The sequence below is a fragment of the Balaenoptera borealis genome, assembly GCF_965194805.1.
Source record: "Balaenoptera borealis genome assembly, chromosome: 10".
Lineage (NCBI taxonomy): Eukaryota > Metazoa > Chordata > Mammalia > Artiodactyla > Balaenopteridae > Balaenoptera > Balaenoptera borealis.
In genome coordinates, this window is record NC_138874.1 from 3,952,242 (window position 1) to 3,975,518 (window position 23,277).

The 23,277-nt window shown below is 39.6% G+C and overlaps 1 protein-coding gene across 7 annotated transcripts in view; it reads left to right on the forward strand.

Moving 5' to 3' along the window:
• Positions 1-23,277, forward strand: part of SLC16A9 (solute carrier family 16 member 9) — a 67,285-nt gene that overhangs the window by 24,612 nt on the left and 19,396 nt on the right. For 5 of the 7 annotated variants that reach the window (XR_014249012.1, XM_082407462.1, XM_082407461.1 and 2 more), the window contains 2 exons: positions 4,769-5,001; positions 19,157-19,300. Coding sequence is in view for 6 of the 7 variants with exons in the window: in XM_082407462.1 (XP_082263588.1) it covers positions 4,806-5,001; positions 19,157-19,300 (340 nt within the window). In the remaining variant the exon portion in view is untranslated. Of the gene's footprint in view, positions 1-3,814; positions 3,946-4,768; positions 5,002-19,156; positions 19,301-23,277 lie in introns of all 7 variants that reach the window. The other 2 variants (XM_082407463.1, XM_082407466.1) reach the window with 2 other exon arrangements.

Here is a 23,277-nt window from a genome sequence, read left to right on the forward strand (position 1 = left end):
AATAATTTACTATGTTAGCTCATAGAATGAAATGGAAGGCTGGAGAAACCAGGCTTGGGTATCCCTAGGGAGCGAAGGTAGTGGGATCTGACAGAGGGTTTCTTTAATACACTACCACTGGGATCAATAAACTCCAAATATTTTTCTTTTATTAGAGGATTTCACTTGAGATTCAGGATCCTGGGAGAGGGGTCCTACTGGCCTTGCTTGGATCAGGTTCTACTCTATAGGTCAAGATCAAGGAACCTTGATTAATAGTCCCACCAACCATGTACCCATGAGGAAGATCCAAGTGCTCCAAAGGAAATTGAGTACCATTACAGCAGGGAGGAAAGGCTAGTCTATTTGTGAAATCACCTTACAAAACATAGAATATCAGAGAAATAGCAGGTGAGCGACATCTAAGGAATAGCGGAAAGTACAAGAGAAAGGTGTTGCCCTGACAGAAAACAAGAAATCACTAAATGGTATTTTTCACCATGTTCTCTTCAGGCTACAAGTATCTCAAACTATGTGACAATTAAAGGTCAGAAGCTCTTAGCCAACTCTTTATAAAAACTCGTCTTTCTAGTCTAAGTTGATATATGTGGAAGCTTTGTATTTCAAAGGTTTGCTCTCCCAAATATTTACTGTGAGAAGAATTTCTCTGGCTCCTGTCATATGTGTTGAAATGTCACCCAAGGCAAGGCAAAGCAAAACAAGGCAAGGCAAAGGTACTTGGTGTATAAAGGCATTTCTGTCTACTTCAGTTTGCAAACTGGCAAGGGAGATATTCCTCACCGTTTCACTGCCTTCCCCCTGCCCTCCAGAAAATACTGGCTTTACTTATGATTGTGGTGCTTTGCCTTTGTAAATGTGTACTTTTCCTGGAGTGCTGTAATTTGAAGATTTAAATGAAGGACAGTGTCTTATGCATTTGTTTTTATACAACCTTTTAGTCTCATTAGGTGTTTGGCTATTGCTATCATATATTATCTAGTTTAGGAAATTAAGACTATCTTTTCTTTAAAAGGTATTCTAAACAGGAATTTCAGAGTACTACATTGTCATTAGGAGGAACAGAATTTTATTATTTACTTTTACAATAGAGTAGGTACTGGAGAGAGTAAACTTCTGATGAAGGGGCATATCTGAAACTTCAAAGGGTTTCGATATTTGGAAGTTTGGAGTATTCTGTCTGCTAACACAATCATGTGGTCTGGGAGACCGGATTTTAGACTCCACAGTTTTGTGCACAAATTGTAATATCTTTCAGTTTTCAGTTATGAAATATTGAAAGTTAATTTGTACAAAATCCTGTGGCAGGTGGTGACGTGATTTTTGCCCAGGGCTTTGAATGGCAAAATGGAGAAATTCAGTGAGGCTCAGGTAAATTGATGGGTGTAACTATGACTCTCTTAAGGTAGCCAAATGCCTCACCATCTAATTAGGGATATGCATGAATGGATGAATGGTGTTCCTACTCTCTTTACCTATTATCTGGTGAAACTGCAGCCAAGGGGATGGTTTGGCAAAATCTGTGGCCAAAGAAGACTGTTGAACCTGACTAAACCTGGCATGGTGAAGAGAGACAGGAGGTGAAGATTAAGTGGGAGGCCCTGTTGGGGGCAGGAAGTTCAGGCCTTGGGCCTCCAAATCTGTTGCCATGTAAACTGTTTCAGAACTTACAAAGAATGAATGTTTTCAAATTCTTTTAAAATATCATTTTGATACCAAAACCTAGTCAAAATTAAAAGCAAAAAGAGACAAATCTCACTTATGAATTTAACCCTCCCCCTAATAGACTGACATAATCAAAGTAGAGCATGAACCAGGGAAGATTTAGTCTACTAATTCAAGGATGGTTCAATAGTATAAGATACAGATTTTGTTACATTAAAAATTAAAAGGAGAAAATCATAATTATCTCCCTATGCACTGGAAATGCATTTGAGAAAAGTGTAATAAACATTCTTTATAATAATACTCAAAAGTAGAAACTTTTTTTCTTAACTTTGTGAAATATATCTATCTCAGCCTCAGAGCAGCACCATGACACTTGAAGGCTTTCCCATTGAATTTAGGAACTAGACAACGATGTGTACTCTTATTATTTAACATTATTCTAGATGCTTGTCCCACGCAAAGGTAAAAGAAGGAAGTTAGATAGATGCATAAAAATCCAAAGTTAGGGGGTAAAACTACCACTGTTTGTAGATGGTTATATAACTGTATTGTATTATAGATTGTATGTATCCAAGAGAATCATCCAAAAATCTACTTCAAACAAGAGATTTTATAGTAAGGTAGTGGAGTCCAAAATTAACATACAGATATTAATAGCTTTTACGCATACAAACAGAAGACAAATCAAAGAAATAAGCCCAATTATAATATTAGCAAAAAGGATAAGATATATAAAAATAAAATAAAAAGTATTGTTGGGGAAAATTTTAAACACTAAGGACACAAAAGTAGACTTGAACAAATGGAAAGATATGAAATGGAAGATAGAAAGATTCAACATCATAAAAGGAGTATTTTTCCTTAAATCAATTTATAATTTAACTCAGTCCTAATGAAAACACCATCAGATTTCTTTTAGAAGCAGACAAACTGATTCTGAAGTTCATATAAAAAAGTAAACAAACAGGAGGAACCAAGAAAATATTGAAAAGGTGTGCAATGATGGAGAGAGAGGGAAGGAACTATTTCTACTGGAACTTAAAATATATTAAAAAGACTTAGGGAATTCCCTGGTGGTCCAGTGGTTAGGACTCTGCACTCTCACTGCCGAGGGCGTGGCTTCAATCTCTGCCCGGGGAGCTAGGACCCCACAAGCCTCATGGCGCGGCTGGAAAAAAAAAAAAGACTTAGTAGTTAAACAAATGTGGTATGGTGAGTGAATAGACAGATCAGTGGAACAGAAAGAAAAATCCAGAAACACCCATATATTCCCAAGAATTAGATACGAATTACAAATGGCTTTTCCCCTATGAAACGACACACATCATTCAGAGAATGCTGAGAAATGCAAACGAAAACTATAATGAAATACTGTTTTAAAGCTAACAAATTGGCAAAAATCCAGAAGTTTCACAACACGCCCAAAGTTGCTGGGGATCATATAAATCGGTTTAATCCCTTGAAGTCAATTTGCTAATGTTAATTACAGCTACAAATGTATATTTGTAATTGACTCAGCAATTCCTGACAGGTATGTAGAAAGATAAATGTGTATGTAAGGTTATTCACTGCAGCATTGTTTTTCATTGGAAGCCATGGGGACTGGTTAAAGAATTAAGAATTACTGGAACACAATGTAGCAGAAACAAAGGAATGAGGAACGTTACTATGTATGCATTGCAAGGTGTTTGTCAAGTGAAAGAAAGCAAGACACACACCAATGTATATAATATGCTATTTTTTTGTGTAAAAAATTAGAGGAAATCTGTATATGAGTTAGCTTATATACTCATAAATTAATTCTGGAAGGATATAAAAGAAACAAGAAGCGTTGGTTACTGGTGGAGAGAATGGAAGTTAGGTGGGAACTAGGTAGATGGAGACTGTGTATTTGTTGTCATTTTTTTCATTTTTAAACCATGTGAATATTTTGCCTATTCAATAAGGAAAACAAACAAACAAGTATACAGCCATATGTGTGTATTTAAGAAAGAGGACTAAGGATGCTCTCTATGTGTTGATAGGGAAGCATTCCCAAAGATGTTAAGTGAATAAAACAAGGCATGGAATAGAATGTACGATATCCACTTTTTGTTGAAAAAAGGAAATCTAAGACTATTTGCTTGGTTTTGCTTGCATACTCATAAAGAAACTCTGGAAGGATACTCGGGTGTGAACATTGTGATGTGCTGCCTCCAGACCCCCTTAGGAATGAAAGATTTCTTGCTGAAGCAGCTGAAGGGCTGCTGACAGATGGCCTTCAGGGGACAAACCCCATGGGTAATGATTGCCTCTTTTGAAGAGAGTCACCTCACCTGAGGTCATGCCCCCTTCTGGGGTGGCCTGCAGTCAGTGAATTAGCAACATGGGGGTGTGAAGGGCCAGCTTCCCATCCCCAACTCAGGGCAACTCTGAAGGGTCAGCCAGCTTTAGAAATCCCCTTCCTTAAGCTGCATGGCAATTTACCTTCTCCTGCTGCTGTCTGGTCTCTTCCATAGAAAGAGAACACTTTTAGTAAACCTCCTCTTGCTAAGTAAGAGTGTTTCCTGGGGAACTCAACGTGCGACAGGAAACCAAAAACAGTGATTTCCTGTGGTCGGGTTGGGGTGGGAACCTGGTGAATGGGGGCAAGTTTGGGAAGAAGACTTTACACTCTATGTATGCCTTTTTTAAAAAATTGAAGTATAGTTGATTTACAATGTCATGTGAGTTTCAGTTGTACAGCACAGTGATTCCGAGTCTTTTCCCTTCTAGGTTATTACAAAAATATTGAATAGAGTTCCCTGTGCTATACAGTAGGTCCCCATTGGTTATCTATTTTATATATGGTAGTGTGTATATGTTAATCCCAAACTCCAAATTTATCCTTTTTATGATATAAAAAACATCTTTTTGGAAACATGTGGATGTATTACTTATTCAAATCAGAAATCAAAATTTTAAAGTTAACTTGGTATATCGATGATGTTTTATCCTTTTCCTCTTATATTTTTAGAGAACTTTTTTTATGTTTCAATTTGGGAGGAGATATTTTTAATCTAAAATACCATGCCTCGCCACACTCTAAATATGCTTTTCTTTTTTTCTTTTTGTTTTTGCTTAGGACCTACAGAGAAACACCGCCTTGATCTCACATTACAATGGAATTTAAGAAGCCACCTGACGGTGGCTGGGGCTGGGTGATTGTACTGGCCTCCCTCTTTACTCAGTTTTTGTGTTACGGATCTCCGCTAGCTGTTGGAGTCTTGTACATAGAATGGCTGGACGCCTTTGGTGAAGGGAAGGGAAAAACAGCCTGGGTCGGATCCCTTGCAAGTGGAGTTGGCTTGCTTGCAAGTAAGTGGAGAAACTTGTGCTTCTCCTCACTCATTAATCATTTAATTACGTTTTCTGCATCATTCACATTGTGCAAGACATAGGAGGCTATTTTCTTTTTTTAAAGTATAGCACCTACTTTGCTGCCTTCACTGAGATCATAAACTACTCTTTCACTGTCATAAATCTTTGTGACAATTCAGGAATTCCATCAGAGATTCAGTTGTCCATTCATTCATTCCTTTATATATTTATTTGCTACTGTGTGCCAGGCAGTGTGCTAGATGCTGGATATGAAAGGATGAATGACAAACACATCATTTCTGCCTTTAAGAGGCTCAGTCTCGTGAGACACACATGTTTCCACAAATAAGAAAGATGCAGGGGCATGAGGGCAGTGATCCAGGTATGTCCGATGAATGCTGGTGACCAAAGGACCAAACATTTTTCAGCAGTCCTGGGAACAGTTCCTCTGTGATTCATAATTACTCCTCTCTGATTCGAATACACTGTGATCAGATTGCATGTCCTACATTTGTGTCACCTTCTTAAGAAAAATTGGACATGACGAAGAGTAGTCCCTTCTCACGATGATAATGACATTAAGAATTTAAATATAGTGTTATGTATAAGATGTATGTGATGCATTTTGTGTGACCTTCATAAAATGTCTCCAAAAGTAATATTCTTTTTTTTTTAAATTTTATTTATTTATTTATTTATTTTTGGCTGCATTGGGTCTTCGTTGCTGCGCGCGGGCTTTCTCTAGTTGTGGTGAGCAGGGGCTACTCTTCGTTGCGGTGCGAGGGCTTCTCATTGCGGTGGCTTCTCTTGTTGTGGCTCACGGGCTCTAGAGCGCAGGCTCAGTAGTTGTGGCTTGCGGGCTGTAGAGCGCAGGCTCAGTAGTTGTGGCGCACGGGCTTAGTTGCTCCGCGGCATGTGGGATCTTCGCGGACCAGGGCTCGAACCCATGTCCCCTGCATTGGCAGGCGGATTCTTAACCACTGTGCCAACAGGGAAGCCCCAAAAGTAATATTCTTGATAAACATTTATCAAGTATGATATAATAGTGATTCTTAACATCTTTAGAGAGCACAGTAGAGTGGCTTTTTTTTTAAGGACTAAAATCATATGCACTTCAATTTCTGGAGTCGTAGTTTGAACTCTGCAGTAGTATTTAGTGATCATCAGTCTAACTTACTTGGAACTAGTTAAGAACAGACATGCTATATACACACTACTATATATAAAATAGATAACTAATAAGTACCTACTGTATAGCACAGGGAACTCTGCTCAATACTCCGTAATGGCCTATATGGGGAAAGAATCTAAAAAAGAGTGGATATATGAATATGTATAACTGATTCACTTTGTTGTACAGCAGAAACTAGCACAACATTGTAAATCAACTGTATACCCCCATAAAAATTTTAAAAAAAGAACAGATATGCTAAGATGTAGCCCTGGAGTCTCATCCTGAGCTATGACCTTTACATGATTCATTGAGCAAATCACAATCTCTATTCTTATGGGGAAAATAAGGGCAGTGAATGTGGTGATTTATAAGGTATTTTTCAGCTCTAAAATGATTTACAAAGAAAATGCATTGGCCATTCCTTCTTTTTAAATCTGTTATCTTTCCTGATCACTAAAGGGGACTTCTTAAAACAAAACAAAACAAAAACAGTTGCTTCCAATTGATGAATTACTTTGTTAAATTAAAAACAAGACTTGAAAAACAATGCTAGATCATCTGGCCATGTCAGATAAGAGAACTAAACGTAACTAAACAAATGGAAATAACACTGTCATTATAAGCGTCAGCAAAGCAGGCAACATTTGCCAAGATTTGTTTGAAAGAGTTTTTCAAAATGTGGATTGTTTGTAAAGCTGTCAAAGTACAAGTGGACGATGATTGATATGTTTGAGAATATAATTTTTAGAAAATAATCTGGTGAGAAGAGAATTTTTAAATATTTTCCAATTAGTCATCATTTCTTTTTTGGCTGTGTCGGGTTTTAGTTGCGGCATGCGGTATCTTCGTTGAGGCATGCAGGATCTTTCACTGTGGTGCGGGCTCTTCGTTGTGGCGCGTGGGCTTCTCTCTAGTTGTGGCGGCAGGTTTTCTCTCTCTAGTTGTACTGGGCAGGCTCCAGGGCGCGTGGGCTCTCTAGTTGTGGCGTGCAGGTTCCAGAGCGCATGGGCTCGGTAGTTTGCGGCACGCAGGCTCTCTCATTGAGGCGCAAGAGCTCAGTAGTTGCGTTGCGTGGGCTTAGTTGCCCCGTGGCATGTGGGATCTTAGTTCCCCGACCAGGGATCGAACCCCGAGTCCCCTGCATTGGAAGGCAGATTCTTTACCACTGGACCACCAGGGAAGTCCCAATTAGTCATCATTTCTCTTAGCAAGTACAAAGTTAAACAGAAATCCAATTACCTTGCCTTCCAGCAAGGGTCAAAGGGTAATTGAAATGCTATCTCCGTCAGCACATACTTGGAGAACAAAGCTCTTTTTCAGGAAGTCTGTCCAGGTAAGACTTGAGGGTTTGAGGTGTTCAGGGAAGCTGAGATCTTCTTAGGGATGGATGGGGTATTGGTGGCCAGAGCTGATGCTGAGACTCTGAAAACTGAACTGCAGCTCTCCACTTTCTGCAAGTTCCTAAGTGGATGGACTAGTCTATCTCAGGGGCCACAAGCAGCCCCCTTCACTTGTAGGCAGGACCAGCTACATAATTTGCAATACCACGAGCAAAATGAAAATGCAGGGCCTCCAGTTAAAAAAGTTAAGAATTTCAAGACAGCAGCAGCAGGGCAGCAAACCAAGTGCATGGCCCTTCTCAGAGCTGAGTCCTGTGCAGCTGCACTGGTTGCGTGCCTACGAGGCCAGCCCCGCTTGATGGTCTGGAGAGAGAGAGAGCATCCCACCAAACGTCCAGGGAATGAACAAGTACTGGGGGAGTGTTGGGCTGAAGTCAGAGCTAATCTGAGTCCTGGCTGTACCACCCTGTAGCTGAGGGACCTTGTGCAAGTAACTTATCTTCAGTGTCTTCAGCTAGATGAGAAGACACTTGAAGCAGCTAATCAAAGCTTTTGTAGATAAACATAGAATACGGAGACTAAAGGGTTCCAGAATGAGGAAGCAGTGAGAAAAAAATGATGACTGGAGAGCTAAGACGTATGGGTGTGTGTTTGTGTGTGTTTGTGCACATGCCTGTGTGCACTTTAGTTAGTGGCCACTGCGTATCTGTGTTGTTGGCTTCCCTTGGCTCTTCATAGCATAAATTAAGGGACAAATCCTGAAAGCTATGTAATACAGTATTAGCAAGAGGGGTCTAGCGGTGTTTGAGCCGCATTCATCATCTACTTTGTTGACAACTTTCTTCTACACAAAAACAAACGGATCACTACTACCTTGGAAATAGGAAAAGTACATCTCATCATGATTGTCAGTGATTCTTAACCAGGGAGATAATCAGAATCATCTGTAGAAAGATTTCAGCATATAAATGCTTGGATTTGACCCTCAGACATTCTAATTCAGTCAAGTCTATAGTGGGGCCCACATACGTGAATCTTTTTCAAGCCCCCAAAGTGATTTTCAGTTGGGAGCTACCACTGGCTTAAGCCCTCTCTACTTAGATTGCGGTCTTGCACTTCTTGATGATTCTCAAATGTATATTGGTGTTGACATATTTATAAAGGGAACTCTTGTAGGTTTCTGCTTGAATGTGTCACTGTGTATGCCATGTTAAACCATGACAAATTGTGTCCAGTGGCCCCAATTCTGGGGAAAAACCACATAAACGGACATCTTTGCATTCTTTTTGATAAAAATTAATTTAATTTATATATATATGTGTGTGTATATATTTACATAAATACATCTTTGATAATTGCTCTTAAATTCAGGAGTATATATGAATTACTTGAGCTTGTCTAAAAAGCCAATTTCTTACTCATCAGTGCTGTGAGGTGGGGATGGAGGGTTGTCCCAGGAATCTTCTTTTTAACTAGTTCCCCAGATGATTCTGATGCAGCAAGCCATATCATAGCTGAGAAACATGAGTTGTTTTCTTTACCCAGTTTTATCCAGAGAAGGCCTGGTAAGTGTCATCCTTGACTAGTTCTGTGATCCAACCTCTGGAGATTTATAATTAAGCAAGCACAGCAGAAGTACATTTGCTAAGCAACATACAAATTCTACTTTTCATGTACTTGCCCCCTTTAGTTCAAAAAGTGCCCCTTGTGTGCCTGGCTCAATACCAGCCACCTTCACTTACTTGATCTTGGTTGATCCTCATAACAACACACTGAAATAGGCATTATTGTCCTTAAGGTTTAGTGTCCTGCCCAAGATGAACACACTGTCTAAGAGGAAGATTGGAAAAAAAAAAAAGGAGAGAAAGATTGACAACCAAGCAATGGTTTTTCTAACCTGTTAAGTCTGTTTCTTCATCTTTACATTGGAGATAATAAAAGTACCTACCTGGGACTTCCCTGGTGGTCCAGTGGTTAAGACTCCACGCTTCCACTGCAGGGGGTGTAGGTTCAATCCTTGGTTGGGGAACTAAGATTCCGCATGCTGCGCGGCACGGCCAAAAAAATAAACAAATAAAAAATAAAAGTAACTACCTTATATGATTGCCATGTAGAATACTTGAGATGGTGCTGGGCTTATGGTAGGTACTCAACAAATATTAGTTATTAAAGAACAATAATCCCCCACAAATAAAATTACTCTCCCAGGCAGTCCCAACCAAACTGTGGAATCTGCAAAAGAAAGGGACCCTTCAGCCTGAAAGACAAAGACATTTCTAGGGGGATGGGCAGGAGGGAGAGCTGTCAAGATTGTACCTAAGCATCTGGAATTTAAAGGCCCACCCATTGTCTTTAACAAACCCAGATTTGGACAGTAGCTAAGAATAACGAAAAGACATGCAATTCTTAACTTTACACTCTTTATAATCTTAATTCTTTCTCTTTGAAACTTGAGTAATTGAGAAAATACTAAGAAGTAGACCTCTCATCTGAATTGTTTTTCCAGATGATCCTTAGGATGAATAAAGCTGAATATCAAGGATTCGGCCTCCCTGGGTTATACACCGTCATTGCACACACTCAGAGAGTCTCTTCTCCTGTGTGTTAGGGAGGCCCAGACACCATCTCTGCTATAAGGGATTTAGAGTCTCAGGGAAGAGACAGGAAAAAAGGGTAGTAATGCCTTGAGACTTCACCACAACTACCAAGAATAGCAAGAACAGGGCAGTCTCTGGAGTTTTATAGAGATAGGCTGTGAAGTGGGCCAGAAGGGAGGGTGGGCTGGGCCAGATGCATGGGCAAGGAGAGGGCAGTCCACGCCAGGTCCCCGTATGCAAAGCCCTGGCATCGCGCTGCAGGTGATGCAGTCTGGTAGAGTAAATTTGGCTGGAGAAGGAGTGATGTGTTAGGAGGTGTGATAGTAGGTGTCCACTTGGCTAGGGCTGCATTCCACCGTTAGGCAAACACTCATGGAGGTATTGCTGTGAAGGTATCTTATAGATGTGCTCCAAGACTTGAAGTAAGTGAGATTATCTTAAATAATCTAAGTGGATCTGATTCAATTCGGTGAAAGTCTTTAAGAGTAGAAATGAGCTTTTCCAGAAGAAGAAATCCAGCCTACGACTATAGCTTCATCCTATGGGAGAGAGTTCCAATCTGTCCTTCCTGACACCTGGTCCTGTGGATGCTGTCCTTGCCTAGCCAGGTCCCAAAACCACATAAGCCAGTTCCTTGCAGTACATCTCTCAATGCAAGTCTTCTTCTGGTTCAATTTCTCTGGTCGAAACCTGAAGGATTCAGAAGGAATGGAAGGTAACTGAACTAAAGGGCGATCATGGCCTCATATTGTTTTAAGTTGGGAGAAAGCACTCTTTGGTTGGGTGTTATTCTTCACATTCAAAGAGAAGGGTGGGACCATTTTTCTGACCACAGAGTTGCTGATACAGCAGGGAGCTCTTTTGTTCTGTAGTTTTGTACTCCAAATAGATTTAACAGTCCCCTCCCTCTCTCTTTTTTTGTCTTTAATTCCTCCAAACACCTTCAAATCCCTAATGAGTCAGTACATCTATCTCCAGGTTAATATAATGAGTCATTATAGCCAACAGGCTTGCTGCCTGAGTTGTGCGTGTTGGCAGAGCTGGGTTTCAGCATATCTATACAGTTTTGCCCCCTCTTAACTCCTTGCGTAGGACTGAATTCCTGCCTCCTACAAAGATTCTGTTACATTGGCCCGTTCCCAGTGTGCTAGGCAGGTCTAGGGTTTGGTGAGAATCTTGGCAGGTTTTGCTGACTTGAAGAAGGCAAATGTACATGATACACCCCAAAGCAACCGATAAGCAAGGTGATCCGTATACTGGAGAGCAAGGATTTGAGTGGGTGTGGTTCCGTAGTGCCTTTGTCTTCCTCAGGAAGATGAACTTAAAATTCCTGGTCTCAGGGACTTCCCTGGCGGTCCAGCGGTTAAGACTCCGCCTTCCAGTGCGGGGCGCGGGTTCCCTCCCTGGTCGGGGAACTAAGGCCCCACATGCTGCGGGGTGTGGCCAAAAATTTAAAAAAAAAAAAAGGTGGGGGGGTGAGGAGTAAGAAGTGAGAAACCTGCCAGTTTCTTGGGCTCCCCGCCCTGTAAGTAGAGGGATAGGACTCGTGGGCCTAATCAATCTGCTCTCTTAGGAAATCCTTGCAGCGCTACAAGCACACAGCCTGGTTACTGCTGTAATTTATTTCTCATTGTACCGTCAGCCTACTTAACGACAGTAGGCCTGGCCATCCTACCACTCTGGGGACTCTCTGAAACTTTTTGGGAGAGAGAAGTGCATGGAAGTTGATTTCTTTCCCAAAGGGAATAATTTCTTTTCCAAAGCTGTCTTACAAAAATTACAAATTGGAGAACCACATTACGGTTCTCTTCTCTGCATTTAGAGTGTATTTTCATCTCTTTTGTCAATACTTCACAGCCCAGTTCAAGGCTCAGTTCTTTGGCCCATGGTGATCTCCCTTTTCTGAAATCCCCAAACACATGATCTGAACCTTTCTTTTGGTGCTTACTGCCCATGGCCTTAGGTTTTGATATGTGTTTGTTTTGCCTTTTGGTCTAGGTCAGAAATTTTGTGTCTTCTTCTCTGTGTCCTTATCTGCCATGATATGAGACTCCAGTGCTGTGTGGTCCAGTACAGTAAGCACCAGCCACATGTGGCTGTTGGGCACTTGAAATGTGGCTAGTTCAAGATGAGATGTGCTCTAAGTGTAACAAATACACAGTGAATTTCAAAGTCTTAGTACAAAACAAAGGAGTGTAAAATATCTCTTTAATCATGTTGAAATGTTGAAATGATGATGTTTTCGATGTAGTTGGTTGGATAAAATATATTATTGAAATCAATTTTACCTCTTCTTATGTATCTAGTGTAGCTAGTAGAAAGTTTAAAATTCCATGTGTGGCTCTTTATCTTTCTATTTCGCAGCAGTGCTGCTCTAACGGATGCTTGGTAAATAGTGAAGGAATGGTAATGGTCAAATATCTACTCTTTTGTTTGATTAATGCAGACCGAAATTTATGTTACTAGCAAACTTTTCAAGATGTGTATTCTTCCTCCATGTTAATTTTAATAGCCAGCAAAAAATTTAACTCCATTTCTTCCCACATTACCCTGAAGGGCTAAAGGAAACAATTTCATCCCTTAACGTGTACATCATTCTGACTTCCTTAGAACAACTCACCCTTCTCATTTTCTTTCTTTTTTTTTAAATTAATTTTTATTGGGGTATAGTTGATTTTCAGTGTTGTGTTGGTTTCTGCTGTACAGCAAAGTGAATCAGTTATACATATGCATATGCATATATCCACTCTTTTTTAGATTCTTTTCCCATATAGGTCATTACAGAGTACTGAGTAGAGTTCCCTGTGCTATTCAGTAGGTTCTTACTAGTTATCTATTTTATATATAGTAGTGTGTATATGTCAATCCCAATCTCCCAATTTATCCCTCCCCTCCTTTCCCCTTTGGTAACCATAAGTTTGTTTTCTACATCTGTGACTCTATTTCTCTTTTGTAAATAAGTTCATTTGTACCATTTTTTAGATTCCACAAAAAGCAATATCATATGATATTTGTCTTTGTCTGACTTACTTCACTTAGTATGATAATCTCTAGGTCCATCCATGTCACTGCAAATGGCATTATTTTGTTCTTTTTTATGGCTGAGTAATATTCCATTGTATATATGTACCACATCTTCTCATCCTTCTCATTTTCTAATTCACCCTTGATCATAACAAAACGCTTTTCCCTCAAGAGTTTTCATTTTCATTTCCTTCATTTAATTCCCCTCATTGTCTGAGAATGATATGAATCAGTCTGATTTGCAGGTGACCATTAACAAATGACTTTATGTTTTTGTTTCGTTTGTATTTAAGAGGTTGTAGGGCTTGAAAGCCCAACCGCATCCTCCTTTCGTTCCTCATTCATCACTTTGGTTTATAGCAACAGTCCCTGACCTTTTTGGCACCAGGGACCGGTTTTGTGGAAGACAGTTTTTCCATGGGGTGGGAGGACGGTTCAGGCAGTAATGCAAGCGATGGGGAGCAGCAGATGGAGCTCCGCTCGCTCACCCACCGCTCACCTCCTGCTGTGCGGCCCGGTTCCTCACAGGCCTCGGGACCAGTACTGGTTTGCAGCCCAGGGATTGGGGACCCTTGGTTTATAGAGTTACTCCCTAATATATAGGTTCTTACCTTTTTTGAGGGAACGTGTCAGCATTGTGCCAAAGGTGTTGCCAGGCTACCATGCAGGAGAGTGGAATATCTTTTAAGAGCCCTGCATACGTCTTAGCGCCCTACCTGCCACCTGCCATCCTCAGACCAGTCTTCTGTTCTGACTGCTAGCTCTGCTACTTAGCATTTTCAGTTCATCCAACCAATCAAGATGAATCACCCAGACAGAAGGTAGTAATAGTAATAATGGCCCCTAAACCCCAATACACATACAACCGTGAGTTCAAGAAAACTTTTTATGAAAGACAAAATGAATATAAAGGCGGTGATATGTAGTGTGTGTGTGTGCGTGTCTCTGTGTGTGTGTGTGTGTGTGTGTGTGTAACTATATTCTTACTGGCTTCCATTTTACTCTGAAATTGTATCCTTCTCACTATTTCCTTATTAAAATATTCCTTCTTCCTCTTTAATGGAACGGAAGTGATAATAGATAGTTATTACATTTAAAAATGTCTTTACTTGTTAAAATAGGAAAATTGGCAACCCAGTGATGACGTTCCTCCCTCCCTTTTTTCTAAAATTTTCTAGATTCCAAGGATGGAGTTACTGGTTCATATTACAAGTTAACTAACTTTTGTTCCAAAGGTCCCTTCTGCAAAGTAAAAGACCTGGAGCCTCATAAGAAATCTCCCCTGACAGTAGTCCTTTGATTTAATGAATCTCTTGAATTGAAACTAGTCCAGTGCTGAGGAGTAATCTATGGTTTATCATCTTGGAGAACTTGCCTGTTACTAGGAAGAGCTAAACACATAAATGTGTCAGTTTTGTCGATGTGACTTAGTGGTCACTTCCAGTTATACTTTGCCCTAATTGTTATTGATGAAACCTGGGGCTATTGTGGTTTAAATCTGTGTAGATCGAGTCTAGAAATACCCTGGTTCTGAGGATGAGAATAAAATAGTTTGCTCTAAACTTTTAAACACCAAAATGAGCATAAGTGTCATGTTTTCATCTTCCGTAAATTCATAAAATTACTTAGGCTGTAAGATATTAACAAAAGTACATAGGTGTTTTTTTAACTGATATTTCTAGAAAAACATTAAGGTGCCAATGGAAATACGTCTCAATTGGGAAGAATGCTGGGCTGACTTTGGCCTTAGCCCTGTCATTGATTAGCTGTGGATTCTTGGTCAAATCACATGATCCTTCTGAACTACAGTTTCATCATTTTTAAAATGAGGTCTTTGGACCCTTTCCAAGGCCCCATTCAGCTCTAAAATTCTTTGTCTTTAACCTCTGACATCAAGATTTTTTCCTCTAAGTAAGCAGCAGGTGGTGGTGTGAAAGTAGAGAATTTTTTTTCTTCTAGTTTTGTTGAGATATAATTGACATACAGCGCTGTATAAGTTTAAGGTGTACAGCATAATGATTTGACCTACATCCATCATGAATTGATTACCACAGTAAGTTTAGTGAACCTCCATCATTTCATATAGGTACAACATTAAAATGATAGAAAAAAGTATTTTTTTCCTTGTGATGAGAGCTCTCAGGATTTATCCTCTTAACAACTTTCATGTATAACACACAACAGTGTTAATTATATTTATCATGTTGTACATTTCATCACTAGTACTTATTTATTTATTTTTTTTTCAATAAATTATTTATTTATTTATTTTTGGCTGTGTTGGGTCTTCGTTTCTGTGCGAGGGCTTTCTCTAGTTGCGGCGAGCGGGGGCCACTCTTCATCGCGGAGCGCGGGCCTCTCACTATCGCGGCCTCTCTTGTTGCGGAGCACAGACTCCAGACGCGCAGGCTCAGCAATTGTGGCTCACGGGCCCAGTTGCTCCGCGGCATGTGGGATCTTCCCAGACCAGGGCACGAACCCGTGTCCCCTGCATTGGCAGGCAGATTCTCAACCACTGCACCACCAGGGAAGCCCCCTTATTTATCTTATAACTGGAAATTTATACTTTTTGACCACTATCATCCAAGTCCCCCTCCCCCATCCCCTACCTCTGGTAACGACAAATTTGATCTCTTTTTCTATGAGCTTTTTTGTTGGCTTGTTTGTTTTTGAAGTATAACTGACTTACAACACTATATTAGTTCCAGTACACAACAGAGTGATTTGAAATTTCTACACATCTTAAAATGATCACCACAATGAGTGTAATTACAGTATGTTACCATACTAAGATATTACATAATTATTAACTGTATTCCCCACACAGTACATTTCATACCTGTGACTCATTTATTTTGTAACTGGAAGTTCTAACCTCTTAATTCCCCTCATCTATTTCTCTCTCCCCCTACGCCCCTCCCCTCTGGCAACCACCTGTTTGTTCTCTGACTCTGTGTATCTATGACTCTGTTTCTGTTTAAATATGTTTTTTCATTTGTTTTGTTTTTTAGATTACACATATAAGTGAAATCATACAGTATTTGTCTTTCTCTGTCTGACTTATTTCACTTAGTATAATATTCTCTGGGTCCATCCATGCTATCACAAATGACAAGATTTCATTCTTTTTTTATAGCTGAGTAATATTCCATTGTATATATATACCACATCCATTCATCTATTGATGGGCACTTAAGTTGGTTTCATATCCTGGCTATTGTATATAATGCTGCAGTGAACATAGGGATGCATATATCTTTTCCAATTAGTGGTTTTGTTTTCTTTGGATAAATACCCAGGAGTGGAATTGCTGGATCGTATGGTAGTTCTATTTTTAAGTTTTTGAGGAATCTCCATATTGTTTTCCATTGTGGCTGTACCAGTTTACCTTCCCACCAACAGTGCATGAGGGCTCCCTTTTATCCACATCCTTATCAACACTTGTTATTTGTTATCTTTTTGATAAAGGCCAGACAGGTGTGAGGTGAGAAGTTTTTAAAACCAGTTTTCAATTTGCTGTTTTCATCTGTCAAAGAACTTCTGCTCATTTCTTCCTTAGGCTTAATTTTATTCAAAGAGTCATGTATTAGGCAAACATGATTTAAGAATGTATCACAAAATTGATGATAATATTATACATTTGATAAAATAGTGGTTTTGGTGGTACATGCTGTGAAAATTATTACCCTTCACCCCACCCCCATCTTCCCAAACTTTGCGTTTCCTTGTAGAGTTAACATGCATTAAGGAGCATAAATTTGAAGTCCTGCTTTGAGGATGAAACTTGAAACTTTTCAAGTGTGCCAGTAACAATATCTATTTCAATTCCATGTGCCTGTTAAATTTGTAAACACTGACTGTCAATGTCAGTACAGTTTGGTAAACAGCATAGAAGGGTCATGACTTTATGATGTCAACATCCATTTATGAAATTTGACTCTTCAAATCATTTCTATTTTTGAAGTATCTAAGTGTTTCTCGTTGGGTATACACATAGCTCAACTGTCAGATAAGTTTGGTCTTTCAAATGGATTTTCCTCCTAAAACACTGGAGTAGAATATTCCCCTCTGTCATGTAAATATATCAGTCTGCTCTTCCATACTGGCTCACACAAGAGGGCTTGAAATGACAGGGACCAGTTCATGACCAGGGAGGAATGTGGGATGGCTCTAGGCATTGAAAGCCGGTGGTATCTCAGTGTTCATAACCTGGTCTTTAAATACGTGCTTAAGAGACTCTCTGTTATTCTAAGAATGGGCTTGGGATCATCAGATCCTGGCTCCACCACTTACTAACAGTGAGACTGTGGATGGGTGACACTATCTCTCCATTTGAGGTTTCCTAAAATGTTTTAAGATATGTACAGAAAAGTGTGCACATCATGAGAGTATAGCTCAGTGAATTGTTTTCACAAACCAGACATACCCATGTAATGAGCACATTCACATCCAGAAACAGGACGTTAGCAGTACCTAGAAGTTGGGCTGTGTTCCCTTCTGGTTATAGCTTCCTACCCCCTACCAAAGATCCACTATCCTGACTTCTGACTATAGATTAATTTTGTCTGTTTTTGTACTTCTTATGATTGGAATTCCACAATGTGTACTTTTTCTTGTTGTGTCTTTCACTCCACATACATTTGTGAGATACACGCACATTACTGTGTGTAGCTGTAGATCATTCATTCTCATGGCCATATGATAGTCCATTGTATGAATACACCAGAATCTACTTATACCTTCTACTACTGGAGAACATCTGGATCTGTGGGTGATGGCTACTATGACTAGTTCTGCTGTGACCATTTATGTCCATGACTTTTGGTGTAGGTGTACATAGAAGTAGAAGTTCTGAGTTATACAGCGCTGTGTTCCGCTTTAGGAGATCACGCTAGCAGTTTATGGGAGTTGTGATCGCTTCACATCCTTGCTAACACTTATTGTTGTCTGTCTTTTGCCATTCTGGTGAGCATGCTTTTTAAAAATCGGGAATAATGATTTGTACCTTGAAAGGTTGTTGTGAACTCAATTAAGATGTTTCTCTTTGCTTTTAAATGTTGGGCTCTTTCTTCTAACCATGGCCATGGACAGCCCTTCTGAGCTTCAGTTCCCTTCCACGTAAATAAGACTGCTGGGCTGAGTAACCCTTCATGTCCTTTTATTTCTAATATGCTAAGCTCCGTAGTTGTAGATACTGTCAAGGTACAGCGCTAGTGAGAGAGAATTTCACTATCACTTAAATCCCAGTACATGAGCAGTTGCCCACTTCCGCATAGAACTGGTCCAGGTAATGGTCCCTTTTACCTGTCAGTCAACAGTGCACTTCCTCCCCCAAATTCCAGGTTACATGTAGTGTGTAGGGCAGTGATACTGACAAAGTCATGCCTGGGTGGGTAGGGTAGAGGCATTTGCCCCACCTGCCAAAATCTTCTCTAGGAAGGGAGTAACTACCCTCACTTCATCCCTTTATAAGGATGCTGTTGATAGCATTGAGTCAATCATTAAGTTTATTTTCATCATCAGTTATATGACTGGCCTTGTGCTGGATAGGAGCTCTGGGTAGGAAAGATGCATGGCAAGTACAGGGGACCAAAACCCTCAGAAGAGTGTGGCGGTTAAGGTGATGGACTCAACAGCCAGATGGCCTGGGTTTTTACTTCTTAATTGTTACTCTGAGGGTGGCTGCGGCTTATTACTCTCATTGAAAATTTAATGAAGTCTGACTCCAGAGCCCCGATTTCTTAGCTACGTGACCTTCCTCTTCTGAAACTTTAATCTCCTTATCAGAACGATGAGGATAACAAAAGCACCTACCTCCCAGGAATGCAGTGAGGTTATGATGAAGGGAGATTGTTTATGTGAAGTAGCAGGGTGTGCAACCCATAGTGAACACACGGCAGCTTATTATTGCTGTTGTTGTTTTACGATGGAAAGAATCATTTTAAATTTCGGACGGATGATAGGATGTGGAGAGGAGGTTACTATTAAATAAGTGAAGGTTTCATTTATGATTTTAGGTCCTGTGTGCAGCCTGTGTGTCTCATCTTTTGGAGCAAGAGCCGTGACAATCTTCAGTGGCTTCATGGTGGCAGGAGGTCTCATGTTGAGCAGTTTTGCCCCCAATATCTACTTTCTGTTTTTTTCCTATGGCATTGTTGTAGGTAAGAAACTTGGTCCCCGTGACGCTTTTCTGAGCTTTGAGAGTTAAATGTTTTACCCCTGTGACGTTTCTTATTCAGTTAATGTAAGGAGTGAAAGCGCTCAGGAATAATTCACTTTCAGCAACCGCTTCACCAAAAATGGTTGCTTTAGTAAAACGTCCACCCAGTGAATCAAAATACTTCAAAGGATAAATGTGTTTTAACAATGCCCATTTTGTTTTCTTGCAAGGCATGGGGAGGTTTTTTTTTAATTTCGGCACTTGTCTCTCTAGCACAAAAAAGGAAAAGAGGGAGAGAAGCATGCAACTTAGATGTCACTGACACCTGCCACTTCTCACTGATGTACGAAGTGGTCCCTTTCCTATTGGGCGGTGAAGCAGGGCTCTGTTGAACTGTTTTTGTTCTAAACTTCCTTGCGGTTCCACAGCACCTGTCACCAGGGCCCCAATCACAAGGTGATAGCAGAAGTAAATAGCAGATTTTAAAGCACATAATAATAATGATTATTTTTGTTAAAGGTAAGGCATGAGTGAAGAAAACTGAGTGGTGGGGATGATTAATGATGATCTTGGTTACAGCAGAGGAAAGGGTACAGGGCTCAGGGCCTGAGGGCACTGGCAGTTGTGGGGGGAGTGCTTTTGTGATGTATTGTACTCATTGTATTCAATGTCAAGCATCACCAGACTCAGAATCCCGAGGAGCTGTTGGTGAGGAATTTTTAAAAGACTCCGACTTTCAAAGTTTCTTCTTAACGTCTGAAAGAACTGAATTTTTGTTTCTTTTGAATAATAAAAATTTATTTTGTAAATCAAGTAATCACTTTCAAATGTATCCTCTATGTAAGTCCAAATGTTTAGGAATTAGAATTTTTTAATAATACACCAATGTTATCATATACAATTGGAGGGAATGACAGTTGAAATACAGTGTAGGCAGAAGTTGTTCTAGTTTTTCATATTCAATTTGAACAAATAGAAAAGTATATTAGTCACATAGAGAGAATGAAATATTTTATTTTAGATCATAAAAATATTATGCCCACTCTATTATACAGTAAAACATAATTGAATATTTGCTTAAGTAATGAAAGTGTTAAGAAATGATTTGGGTTATAATCAGAGGAACATACGTTATAAATCTGTAGAAAGATTGATATTTTCCAAATGAAATTCCGATAAAAGGCTAAACAGTTTCAAACATTTTATATAAAGAATGAGTTATTCCTGATCAACATGTTTTTGCTTTAGTGTCAGAAAAGTCACAACACATTTGATAAACGTATGTTAAGAGCCAGTTTGCTAGACATGAGTTCCGTAGTACCATCTATAGGACAGTTGTTCAGAAATGATGGCAAAATTCTTAGAACACAGCATATTAGGGTGGAGGAAGAGGTGCCTGCCAATGCTGACACAGCTAATTAACAGGAGGAGAAGCTGCGAAGGAAAAGACTGGAACAGAGAAGAGCTCATTGCTACATGTGGCAGCGAAGGGAAAAGCACAGCTGAGCCGGACACAACCCAGGCAGGGACACAGACGCTGCGGCTCAGGATTTTGGTGTTTAAATACTTCAGAGACAAATTCCAGAAAAAGGGTTGGTTTGAGTCAAGCCTGAAAGAATTTAATTGTTTTGACTACCAATATTCCTCTTTTTCACATGGGAATATTTCCCCAATAATAAATAATAGAAATTATAGCCGCTAATATTCCAGTAGGTAGTGTGTGCTAGGCTCTGCTTTATATGATCTCATCCAGTCTTCGTGTGAGCCCATTTTACAGAGAGGGAAAGTGAAGCTCAAGCAAAGTGAAATTACTAACTAAAGCCACATAGGTAGGAGATTTGGAGTTGAATCCATTCAGTCTGACACCAGATCCTGACCTCTTTTACATATTTGTAATTATTTGTAGTGCTTTTAGAACTCTTAAAGTTTATTTTAAATTTAACTACATACCCAAATTCTACTCAGATCATAATCTAAATAAGCAGGTCACTTGTTAGTTCTTTGAGAACAGGTTATATGTTTGATATTTTATATGACTTATTCCCTGTAGTGCTTAATACAGTTTAAACCTATACATGCAAATATGTTGCTCTCTGGTGTAGAATTTGAAGGTATTCATTGAATAGTCATCTTGCATTCTTGTCTAAAATCATGAAAATAAAAAGGTAGATATCTGTGTTTGTGTATGAGCATCGGATTATTCCTTTTAGGACAAACCCCTTTTTTACATAGAAAGTTGAATCATTATGCCATCGGCATGATTTGGGCATTTCCCCAAAACTTTGGACTAAGCGTTTAAAATTTCATGGGGTTTTACTCCTTCTCATGGTTTCAAGGTTAAGGTATAGCCTTTGTGAGTACATATCCAAAGTTGTCACTGACTTAAAAATTGACCCAAAGTGAGTGATACCATAGTATTTGTATTCCCCATAGATAAAAATGAATTTTTAAAAAGAAAAAAATTAATGTACATTGTTTAAGATTTTATGTACATTTGATTGTGTTGGAAGCATATCTAAAGGTATATAGAAAGAAAAAGACAAAATTGGGTAACTCCCATAACTAAATTTCAGAATTTCTGTAGCAATGGAGAGAGCTTTACTAACCTGTGAAACTGATTTTGATTTGGCTTATGGTGTTGGAACCTTTCAGTAGCTAACCCTGTCCCTTCTCCCCATGAACCCGTGATCTTCTATTAATGAGATAGGATTTGATATTGGCCTTGACTTACTCTTCTGGCTGCTGCTGGCGGTGGTGGGCTTACAGGGCTTCCACTTGGCTTTCCCCACTATGGTAGCTTTTACTTCACTGGCCAAAAACAATGTAGATAGAAGGTTATACCAACTACTATGTTCATGTGCTCCAGTTAAATATCAGGAACTGGGGAAATGACTAGGTTGGGCCCATGAACTCAGTGGACCCACTGTGAGCCAGAGCTGGGCCATGATCCCATACATTACCTGGCCCTCATGTGACCCCCTCTAAGGGGAGGCCATGTAAGTGCCTCAGGCCCCTAGTTAACGGTGCCGGTTCATTTCCTGTGTCCTACAGTGCTCAAAAGACATCCCACTGTCCCTTGTGTATGATACCTAAATAAGTGATCGTAGTTTTCTTTGGGGAAAAATTTATTGTCTATATATTTGCCATAGTGTTTTTTGCAACGTCCTTCCTTCTGGAATCCTGGCCTTTCCTTCACTTAATGGAATCTGGGTCAGAAAACAGGCTCACGTCTGAAGATTGTATATGACTCTGATTTGGCAACAGGTTCTGAATCCCTGTGACTAGGAGGAGATTGTCAGCTCATGGAGGGAGCCCTGGGCTTTGGGTCAGGAGACATAGGTCCTGTAAGCTTGAGCAAGCCTCTCGGTCTCCAAGAATGACTGTCTCCTCATCTGTGAAGGCAGACTAAGAAACCTGCCTCACATAGGTCTTGTAAGGACTAAGTGAAGTCGAGCAAAATAAAAATAAGATAAATGAAAGAGTTGAGTTGGATTTCAATAGTCAAAAATCAATTTAATTTTAATTTCAATAATAATTTTACAGGTTCCAGTAATTTTAAATAATTTAAAAAAATTTTAAAGTTTTAATTTCAATACTTAAAAAGTCACGCACTGTAGTAATTATTGGGCCCCTGTGAGCTACTTCTTGCTAGGAGATTATTAACACTTATTATCATGGTTGACTTCTTTGTGGTTTTATTTTGTCAGTAGGCTCAGAATATAAGGCTCATGGAATATTTGTAGGGTAAATAAATGGGAATTTAATGAACAATGACACTTCCATTCTGTCGCCATTGGAAGTAGAGTATCCAGTTGAAAAGGAAGTGACAGGAAATTATTACACCGTCTAAACTCCTCCCTTCTGTATTATGAATTCCTTAGAAAAAACAAGAAAGATTCAGTCTAATGATAACATATATTGAGCACCCATTCTGTGCAGTATTCTAAGCATTTTCCTCTCTCTGGAATGAACTAGATG